This window comes from Poecilia formosa, unplaced genomic scaffold (assembly GCF_000485575.1).
Source record: "Poecilia formosa unplaced genomic scaffold, Poecilia_formosa-5.1.2 Scaffold422, whole genome shotgun sequence".
NCBI classification, from domain to species: Eukaryota; Metazoa; Chordata; class Actinopteri; order Cyprinodontiformes; family Poeciliidae; genus Poecilia; species Poecilia formosa.
The window spans coordinates 141,058-151,641 of NW_006800361.1; the positions used below are offsets into that span (position 1 = coordinate 141,058).

At 40.6% G+C, this 10,584-nt stretch overlaps 1 protein-coding gene and 1 long non-coding RNA gene across 2 annotated transcripts in view; one reads left to right on the plus strand and one right to left on the minus strand.

The window, feature by feature from the left end:
- Positions 1–4,837: 4,837 nt before the first annotated feature.
- Positions 4,838–6,916, plus strand: LOC107833652 (uncharacterized). Its single transcript, XR_001659420.1, has 4 exons — positions 4,838–5,036; positions 5,454–5,515; positions 5,793–5,849; positions 6,768–6,916. It is a non-coding gene; the product is annotated as an uncharacterized LOC107833652 (long non-coding RNA).
- A 5-nt stretch (positions 6,917–6,921) lies between these two features.
- The window catches only part of sncga (synuclein, gamma a), a 6,905-nt gene continuing 3,242 nt past the window's right edge, over positions 6,922–10,584 (minus strand). The window contains exons 3-5 of the mRNA XM_007576993.2: positions 10,208–10,335; positions 9,385–9,432; positions 6,922–7,313 (exon numbers count right to left, since the gene is read on the minus strand). Coding sequence (XP_007577055.1) covers positions 9,385–9,432; positions 10,208–10,335 — 176 coding nt within the window. The 3' untranslated portion in view covers positions 6,922–7,313. The remainder of the gene's footprint in view (positions 7,314–9,384; positions 9,433–10,207; positions 10,336–10,584) is intronic.

A 10,584-nucleotide genomic window follows, 5' to 3' on the forward strand; every position in this document is an offset into this window, starting at 1 on the left:
CCTCGTGTCTTCATTAAACTCCTGCTGCACCTCATCCAAAACTGGTCCTGAGCTGAATCCTGGCCTGAGTGGTGTTCTGGCCGACACTCCAGGTTGAGAGCGGTGACAAACCTGAACAGCGCCTAACAGTCCTTCAACTTTAGAACAAACTCACTTACAGAAGTACTTCGTTACTGTACTTAAGTACAATTTTCATTTATCTGTACTTTACTTAAGTAGATTTAATAATGGATACTTTCTACTTTTACTCCACTACATTTTACAGTAAGTATCTGTACTTTCTACTTCACTACATTTCTACTAAACTGTCGCGTTGCTCTTTTTGTCCATTAAAATGTGACGTTCAGGGTCTTAAGGTGGCGCCGTAAAATCCAAGCAATAACGTGACTTAGTGTCTGTTGTCACCCATCGCCTCCACCTTTACTCGCACGCGGAGCTCCAGACATGCGCAGTGGTTTCCTCTGAGCGGGAGAAGATGTCTGTCTGATCGTCAGTAATATAATAGTGCTGCATAAACCATAAGATATGGCGACATGTAAAACCAGCAGCGCTTCGCTTTCACGGTGGGACTTAGTCCAACTTTTAGCGTCACTGGGAAGGAAAGCTTAAAGAAAGGTAAGATCTGTGGACGTGATGCTAGCAAAGCTAGCTGTACTGAGACACATGTTGCATCTGGATGAAAAAAAGTTGTCACTCATGCGCAGAATTATTGTGTGGAGGTGTTGACTGAGGTGTGGCATATATGGGACAACGCTGTGACCAAAGTGCAATATAGTAATATGACATTCAGGAACGATCCGATTCTTCCGGACGCACCTTTACTAAGTCCTATAGGACTTCCATGTCCTCCTATGCCAGTTGGATTTCTTTCAAAATAAAAGACACTAGTGGCAAAAAAAAGAAAAGAAAAAAGAAGTTCATGCTATGTTAGGACAGGAGACCAGATGTTTCCATCCCTGAAATTATGATGCATAGAATCAAATATCTAAGTCTAAATTATGTTACAGAGTAAACACAATGAAAACATGCGTTATCTGTGGCATTGTTCATTAAAATGGGACATTTCTGATGTATTAAAATTAAATACGATCAGTTCACTTAATGATATTAGTGATTAGGTATCATTCAGCAAGTACTTTTACTTTTAATACTTAAGTGTTTTTAAAAGCCAGTACTTTTTTACTTTTACTTAAGTACATTTTTTGAGTACTTTCTCCACCACTTCATTACAGTATTTACTTACAGTATGCCACTTTAAAAGATAATTACAGGATTGAAAAGGTAAATGTCCAGTAAAGTACTGGTAGCTTTTCATTTTATTTATTTATTTTTACCATTTTTCTGAAAGAACGGTAAAAAACTGGCATCTGTAGCTGCCAGTATTTTATTTTTTACCATTCTTTCAAACAAAAATAAAAACGGTAAACTACTGGCAGCTACAGACGCCAGTATTTTACCGTTCTTTCACAGTATCTATACTTACTTTAANTAGGAATTTGGCTCTTTGTCTTAATAATAAGATTAACTCTGTCCTAGTCACAGATATTTTCCCCAATTGTTCACCATTCTGTTTATCCTGTCTTTTTAATTCAAGTTGATTAAGAGTTTCCTCTAGTTCACCTATTTTACGAAGACAATTTTTCTTAATGTGACCTGGGGTTCAGCTTTAGATCCTCTTTTCACCAGATCACACAGATAAGTTTGTAAAAATGGACAGAGGCACTGCTGCAGATTACAAACAGTTTATTGAATTCACAAATGTTTCATGAGCAAAAATAGTCATGATTTATTTTATTATACCAAGTGACGACACTAAAAGTGGGAGGCTATCCTGGCCCTGGGATCCTTAAAGCTGAAAAATAATTAAAACCCAATTAAATAAAATTAGACTGTTTGGGGGAGGAATAATAATAATAAAGAAAACACAAATACAACTAAATGCACCTAAGTGTTCCCCAACAAAAACACACTCACACAAAAATCCTTGTTGAATACAGCAAAAAAAAGAAAAACTCCCCTTCCACTCGTCTCCTCAATCTAAATAAAACAGCCTGGGACCCTGGGACAGCATAGGTCCAGTTTAAAACAAGCCAGAGGGCTGCAGTAGAAACTCCCTTTCCCTAAACAAAACCAAAACAAGAAAAGTTATTTTAATCAACAATAACCATATAAAAATAAGTAAACTAAAACAAAAAATGAAATTGAAACAAATCAAAAACTGAAACAGCAGCAGGCCAACCTTCTCTAAAGTGAAACCAGTAAACGTTGCTCTTGACGTCTCTCTCTAAACTACGTTTCCTTTGCACTAGTCATCGGCCTGCATCTGATCTCCTCAGCGATCACCTGCTTTTATATGTAAGTGCCGATTACCTAACAAGCCAGCTGCGCTCTGTCGCAGCGCAGTGATAGGCAAATGAAGCCTCATGAAGCAATGAAGCTTTCCAACCCTTTGCTTTGCAAAAAGGTTCATTACTCGATGCTTCATTCATTGCTCACTGGTGACATCTACTGGTGAAACTGTAACAGCCTTGTCACTCAGATGGATCATACTTCCAAAAATTACAAAATGCAATATTGTCACACAAAGTTTTCATCAAACTCATGTTTAGTAATAGGAGAATCAATGAAACCATATTTAATTGTCATACGTTTTAATTATTAAAATTATTTGTAGCCAATCTAATTCTGGTATGTTGAATGTCAGTGGTGATATGATATGTGGACAGTTTATTATTACATGTAAAGGTCATTATTATGTTTATTCAGTTAAAAATATTAACTATGAAAAAACAGAGTCACCTCCAAATCATAGTGCAGCAAATAGAGCAGCTGCTCCCGCTGTCTTTTATCCACCGCCTTTTCTTTTTGTTTCATCTTTTATCTCTTAAAATGTCTCCACAAACTGTCACTGTTGCTTCTACATCGTCATCCATGTTTGGTTATTCTAAATTCCCGTATGCGATGTTGGGGGTTTTACTGGATTATCCTCTGGAATCGGGATGTTGGTGACTGGAATCGGTTCGTGTTGCTCCTGCCTTGAGGCTGAACACGAACCGATCGAACCTGTTGGACTTTTATCAGCTCTGTGGTCACAGAGGTTTGGAGAATCGGCCGACAATCCTTAAATCTTGCCGTCTAAACCAGACTTAAGACTCACAGCTCTACTCATCTCCTCTCGACCACTGCCCAAACGCTCTGACTCTGGTTGCTATGGTAACGTTTACATATCCCTTCAAAATAAGATACAGATGCGCCACAAAAACGAGCATTTTACTTTCATGAAAATTTTAACTCACGATAACGACTAACGGAGCCTGAGCTTGTTTCTCTGCACCGAGACGGTCCCATCTGGGAGTGATGGAGACAATAACAACCGAAGTGTTGCTTATATCCACAGCCTGCTGGGTCTCTAGTGGTGAAGCAGTTTGAAGCTTCATTGCCTCTTTAGCAGCCGGTCACCACGTGTTACTCAGAGCGGCTTAATGTGGGACTCACCTACCGGTCCGGGATAAATCCATCCTCCTGTCTCTTCTCTGGGCCTTTTCCCCTTCGCAAAGAAACTTTCCAAAGACACCTGATCTGTTTCTTACTCATTTTGCTGCTTGTGGCTCAGTGTTGGCGCGCAAGAAACCGAGAGAATCCGGTTAAATGATTTTCAAAATAAAAGATCCTCCAGTCTCAAATAATACATAAAACGGAAATATTTAATTATTTCTTGCGCGGCCCACTGGTGTAGCACATTTCAGCAACAATGCAGTTCAAAGAGATTTACATCATAAAATCACAAAAATATAGTTATAAAAAAAAAAAACATAATCTACATGAGAAAACCAGTAACTAACATTACATTTTGATGAGTGCCATCATCAATACACATCAAATATATTGGTCAGTGTTCATTTTATTTGGCCACTGAAGGAAAATATCTTCCTCTGATGCGTGACCAAATGGACAACAACCCATGAAGCAGCAAGGCTCATCGTGCTTTTATTTTGAAAATCGACACGCAAAATGAAGCAGTCACGTGATCCATGCAACGGGAGGCCTCGTTTGTTGCCAGTCACGTGGTTTTCAGCAAGATGATACAAGCCTTGAAGCAAGGCTTCATCGGACACGCCCCCTTTTAACCCGGATTCAGATGGTCCGTCACTAGCGAAGCTTCGTCCGTCACTAACGAAGCTTCGCCCGAGCAGTTGAAGCTAACGCTCTTTTTGGCCGAAGTTCGTGAAGAAGAAGCAGTGAGAAGAGCGGTGAGTTCGCTCCTGTTAACCAGCTACTTCTCTGCTTTTGCAGGTAAGTTGTGATGTACATAATATATTAGTGATGAACACCAGTAGTATGAGATCATAATTGCCTTGGAGTGCAACGGATGTCCGTCTAAAGAGTGAATTTACAACTTAAGGGGCTTGTAAAGATGATTCGCCGCAGTGTGTAGTTAAAATGGCGGACTGTTCGGTGGATTGCAGTAATGAGCCATAGAACTGCTTCATGTGTTTGTGAGCTAAACATAAGCTAGCTTAAAGAGGCACATACCGTCAGTAAAAGCATGAACCTGAGGCCTAAAACCGACGTTGAACGTATTAAATGTGTCATATGACCAGATACTGGTGTGAACTGAAGTACTGAGTTAGTTTTTTTCAAGCTAAGCTATAGAAGACACATGTGGTCCTATTCACATATAGGACGTGTGGTCCCATATGAATAGGACCACATGTCCTATTCATATGGGACATGTGAATAGAGAAAGACGTGCGGTAAATGTCTTCAGGCCTGGACTAAGGCCTCCACACATGGGTTGTGTTTTTCCCCTGCTCCACCACAGCAGCCATGTTGCTTTGCTTTTAATTCATATTCAGTTTGTTGTTGTGCATCTGTAGGAGAAGATCAAAGGGAGTTACATTGTTTTGGCAAAACCGTAGTGTCAACTTGATTGTGACCCAATTTAAAATGTCCCTACAAAATGAGACCAAAGCAAAGGCGTTGAGGCGTAACTCCGAATCAAGACCAGAAAAGAAGCAATGAGACGTCCTTCTGAGGTAGGTCCATGTTTTTACCTGTCATAGTCATTATGCTGTTATTAGAGGTGGTTTTATTTTTCTGTTATTTGGGTGAAATAATTTGTGAATTTTTCTGTTACTACTAAATAGAAATGCTATGGTCTATAGTTCAGACCATAGCAAGAAGAGACAGGTTTTCACGGTGCTACTTCTCATTTTATTTTTTGAAGACTGTCATAGGTGGACTCATTCCCTTTTTTAAGCAGTTACTGCTGTTTTGTTATTTTAATCTTGCTTGTTTTATCTCCATTCTGTAGAAATTAATATTTTAGTAGCATATATCATTTTGTACAGCTCCATGGTGGAGTTTCAAGCAGCCAAGAATAAATATGGCAGTATGTTGTGAACCTTGGTGGCATGTATTTCCTGGAGGAAGTGATGATGTTGGTTCTACAGGCTGACATCTGGACCAAGCAGAGGAACAGCCTTGTTCAGGTCCAAACACCAGATGCAGTCAGGTGGGTCTATTTGGAACGGAGACCTTCTTATTAATGAGTTGTACATTTTACTGTCCATGGAAATTTCAGCTGTTTTAAAGCAAAACTGTCTTGATTGTTAAGAATTGGGATGAATTTGAAAGATCAAATTTACTCAAGGTTCAAATGAATGTTCTGATAATCAGGTTCTACGTCTCTTACTGCTCCATAGGATAAATTATATTCAGAAATTTTTATTTTTCTTCTTGACCATCATTAAAATTCATGTTTGTTTGATTTTTGAATGGGTGTTTTCCAGGATGGAGTCCGTCGTGTTGGGTGGTCGCGTCCTGACTCACGCAGAAACACGGTAAAGGTAGGAGGTTTCTTCACAAGAGATTAGAAAAGTGCAGATGATGGAGTCTCTCTGAGCTGGATGTGGGATTGTCTGGAGGGGGCTGGTTGACCTTTTGACCTCTAACCTTTCATTAATATCTTAAAAGCCAAAGCAGCACAAACGAAAATTTTTGCTGCATAAATGTTTGACATGAATTTTTTCTGATTTGAAGACGGTGGGGGCGACTTCACTCAGGTATCGACACCACATTGTTGCATCCTTCATTTGTGATGCTCTCCAGGCTTTTACTGCAGCTTCTGTCAGTTCTTGTTTGTTTCCCTTCGTTCTCCTCTGCAGGAGGTGAAATGCGTTCTCTGCTGGGTTAATTGGCCTTAAACCTTCCACTGATGAAGTCCTGTGTTTTGCTGGCAGTGTGTTGTGGGTCATTGTCCTGCTGCATGATTAAATTCCTCCTGATTAGTTTGGATGGATTTCTCTGTAAATATTTCAGAAAAATGTTTCAGTACAATTCATTCTGCTACCATCCTCAGTAACATCATCATTAGAAATGAATGAGCCTGTTGCAGAAGCAGTCATGACATTACCTCCGTCATGCTTCACAGATGAACTCATGACCTCTGGATCCAAAGCAGCCATTTTCTGTCTCCACATTTTTTCATTTCCTTCCCTTTGGTAGAGATGAATGTTGGCCTCATCAGATCGTTCCACAGCTCTGAACGATCAGCATTAAACAAGACACACCTCAGTGTTTTTGTTAAAATAAAGTGAGGTTTGTCCTGAGTTAACACATCTTCATGTAACAACCAGGAAGTAAGGGCTGAACTCTTTTTCTCATATTGATCTCAAACCAGAAGGTCTTCAGTGTTCAACAAAAACAAAGGAATTTGTCTTGCTGTCTGATACTGGTAATAATAATAATAACCTTTATTTAACCAGGTCTCCTCACTGGGATCAGATGAGTCCTGGCCGGCAGCATTCAGTTCTGATGGACCTTCTGCTCATTCTCATAGGAACGCTGAGCGCCTGTCGCTGACGACTCGTCCGTTAAATTCAGCGACTTTGTGAGGAAATAAAACAGAAAACCTTCAGATGGATTTTAAGCTCTTTATTTCTTGTAGTTTATAAAAGACTCAACCAGCGGAGCCTGAATCAGAGTAAACTCCATCAGTCATCTGTTTCTGTTTTGGTGAAGCTTCATGCATTAGTGGAGCTGGATCAGGGGGCGGGGCTTACAGGTAAATGGTACAGGTGAGCAGCAGGAGTTGAACACATCTACTCCAATGAGCCAATCAGCTGAAAGCACGAAAGCACATGACCTGAGTGTTAAATCATCCAGCATAACAAGGAGGGGAACCATGTAACCATGGCAACAAGGCAGTCAGAGCTCCTGATTGGTTAATGAGGTTAACGACCAGAGGAGGCTGAGCAGCAGGTTAGCTTTGAGTTTCTTCTTCTCTCCTCTGAGACGGCCGCATGCTGAGTCTGGGAGAAAAGAAAAGAAGAATTTAGAACAAAACGTCATGAAATTTAATTTGCAGAAATGTAATCTTAAACCTGAGATCAAAACCAGAATCTGTTTAATTTACTCAGAAGCAAAGAGTGACTGAGCTCATAAGGTCTCAGACTTTTAAATATGAATATATAAACAGCAAGAACAGCACTTTAAACAATGATACATGTTTAAAACAGATAACTGGTGTTTTGCACACAAGTTTCCTAGCCATAGGCTAAACTACAAACGCAGTCATTGGATGGAAACTATTAAAAGAGAGTCAAATTAAAATGAAAGTTTGTCTCTCACACGATGAATTTCATGGCTGAGTTGCTCAAGAGCAGGAAAGTCCAAGTCCATCCTGGAGAGCTGCCCTACCGTAACCTTCACATGGATCCCTTCTCCATCTCAGATCAACCCAACGGCTCGTCAGCCTCCAAAGAGCTGACTTACTGCTGGAGCAGGGATGCATCTAAAGGTTTCAGGGACCAGACCTGGCCCCCCTACTCAAGAGCTCCAAAATAAAACTGAGAAACATAACAGAAGGTTTGAACAAATCATGTCCAGGATGTGTGTGGTCTGTAAATACATTAGCACCTCGTTTCCTGACTCTTGACCTGCAAGGCCCGGAAGGTCAGATGTTATAATCCTCTCTGAAGATCCGATTGTTCTGTATTGGTTCTGTTCTGTTTGTGTCTGGACTAAACCAGACGGTGAACAGACACAGGACAGACTGACCAGCCTGCATCAGTGTCAGTGTGTCAGTCGGCTCAGGAAAAGATGGATCCTGGAGACCTGAACTGATTCCTGATCATAATGGAGTTTACTGCCAGCTACAGTCATCACTGCACACAACAAAATGAACTTTGGCTGATAAACAGTCTAAGAAAACAAAATGTTTTTATGAAACAGCGGTTGACCACCTGAGATCAGGAAACTTTCTCTGCCCAAATTATATCAGAGTCAAAACAGAAACTGTTCTGGTATTGATCTGAAACTGAAAGAAAATTACAAAAAAAAAAACAAAGAAAAACTCTGACAGACCATAATGAGACTCAAAAGGAAAAAAGAAAGTAGAGGAATATCTGGAGCACAAAGTTGAAAATGGAAGAAATTATTTGTCCATCTATGTTCTAAGATGGTCGCCTCGGTGCTTTGTTCTCTGTTACGCTGTTTAGTTCAGTCCTGCTGATCTCCAGCCATTTCAGTCAGAGAGCAGCTCCTCAATATTTGTTCTCTTTCTGCTCTCTGGCATTTTGTCTGGTTTTAACAATCCAGAGAACAAATCAGACGATATAAGAAAGGAGAGCAGCTCCATCTGAAAGCCTGTAAGGAGACACATTATGAAGCTGCCTCAGTCAGAACGGCTTGTCTGACCCGTTGATACAAGGTCCAGACTGACCCTGATGAAGGAGACTGGACCTGCTGCTGGGTCAGACTGTCCTTCATCCACCGGCCTGAACGTCAGAGGATGAACATCTGACAGCAAACATGGAGGGAAGCAACCAGACTTAGTATTGACCTGCAGAGTTTTAACAGCATAAACTGGCAGTGAGCTGAAGGCATGGTGAAGGCATGGTGAAAGCCTGGTAAAAGCCTGCTGAAGGCATGGTGAAAGCCTAGTAAAAGCCTGGTAAAAGCCTGCTGAAGGCCTGGAGAAAGCCTGCTGAAGGCATGGTGAAAGCCTGGTGAAAGCCTGCTGAAGGCATGGTGAAAGCCTGGTGAAAGCCTGCTGAAGGCATGGTGAAGGCCCCTCCCTTCACCAGGCTGGTCACCTGAACCAGTGACTTAGCATGTTCGCTGAATCTATAAAAACAAAAATAACCCAGTCGGACATTTCCTCATGTTGTCTGTCTGGGATCGTATAGTGCCCTCTAGTGGTGACCTTTGTAATGGCACTCTGGACAGCTTATATAATACCAAATTTAAAGTCTTTGACATTCTGTTGTCCCCAACGTAGTCCACCTAATCAGAATAAATAATAAATTAGTAAATAAATTAATATACAAACTAACTTTCTCCTGTTAAAATTAACTGTAGTTAATTTGAAAAGTTTCTCACCTACTGAGCTGCAGGTTCAGGCTGATCTGCTGCTTTAGGGACTCCAGTCTGCTCAGGAGAGATCATCATCATCATTATCATCATCATCATCATCATCATCATCATCATCATCATCCTGTCTGAATCAGTCTCTGTTTTCAGTCAGTTTGTTAGTTTTATCAGTGGAACTGTCGTCACTCTGATAGAGACAAATGAGGCAGAAATTTGTTGATTTCTGCTGAACGGAGGATTAAAACTATTCTTTGTAATTCAGCATTAATTTTAATAGAGCAGAAAAGTAAAGCAGATTCATCAGATATCAGACTTTAATTTCCCTCAACATCCAGCAAAACATCTGATGCAATAGACAGATATATCCAATATATATACAATAGATATATTGTTTTCTTACAATCTGTTTTATTGTTTATTTTTATAAGCTGTTTTAATTGCAGCTTATAAAAATAACAAGATGACTAAAACTAGTTATTATGAATTCTTATCAGTTAAATCCATCCAATAATTTGGTCTTCTGTTAGTTAAATTATGAGTTTTCAGAGCATAAAGCATCATGCTGCGTCACAACAGCCCAACCAATCAGGCACCTGCTCTGCTGCTGGCCCCGCCTCCTCCTGAATCCAGCCAACCAGAGATTTACCAACAAAAGAAAACAATTTAAAAAACTTGCATGGCAGAAATTATATCAGGAATTAATAATTCAAAGTAGATTTATGTAATTAATAACTTTAAAAAAATATTAGTTTAAAAAAAAAAGTACATTTAAATGAAATAGACGAAAACTTTGTGTTTTAGGTTTGCTGCTCACTGTTGTGATGTCACTCACCGTTTTGACCAATCCGCTCGCCAGCGCCGCGTTCTCCACGCCCTCCACAGTCGCCTGGGCAACCTCGTTGGCCCCGGTAACCGCAGTGTCGGCAACAACGTTGGCCTGTTCGGTGGATTTCTGAGCAACTGGGCAACAGAAACCAGCAACATTTAAAACATCAAATGTTTCAATGTGAGAGTTGCACAAACATTTACAGCTTTCAAGGATCTGATCCACTCAGATCTGACAAACCGGGGGACACCATGTCCATCTGGGGGACACTGGGGGACACCATGTCCACCTGGGGGACACCATGTCCATCTAGGGGGACACCATGTCCATCTGGGGGACACTGGGGGACACCATGTCCACCTGGGGGACACCATGTCCATCCA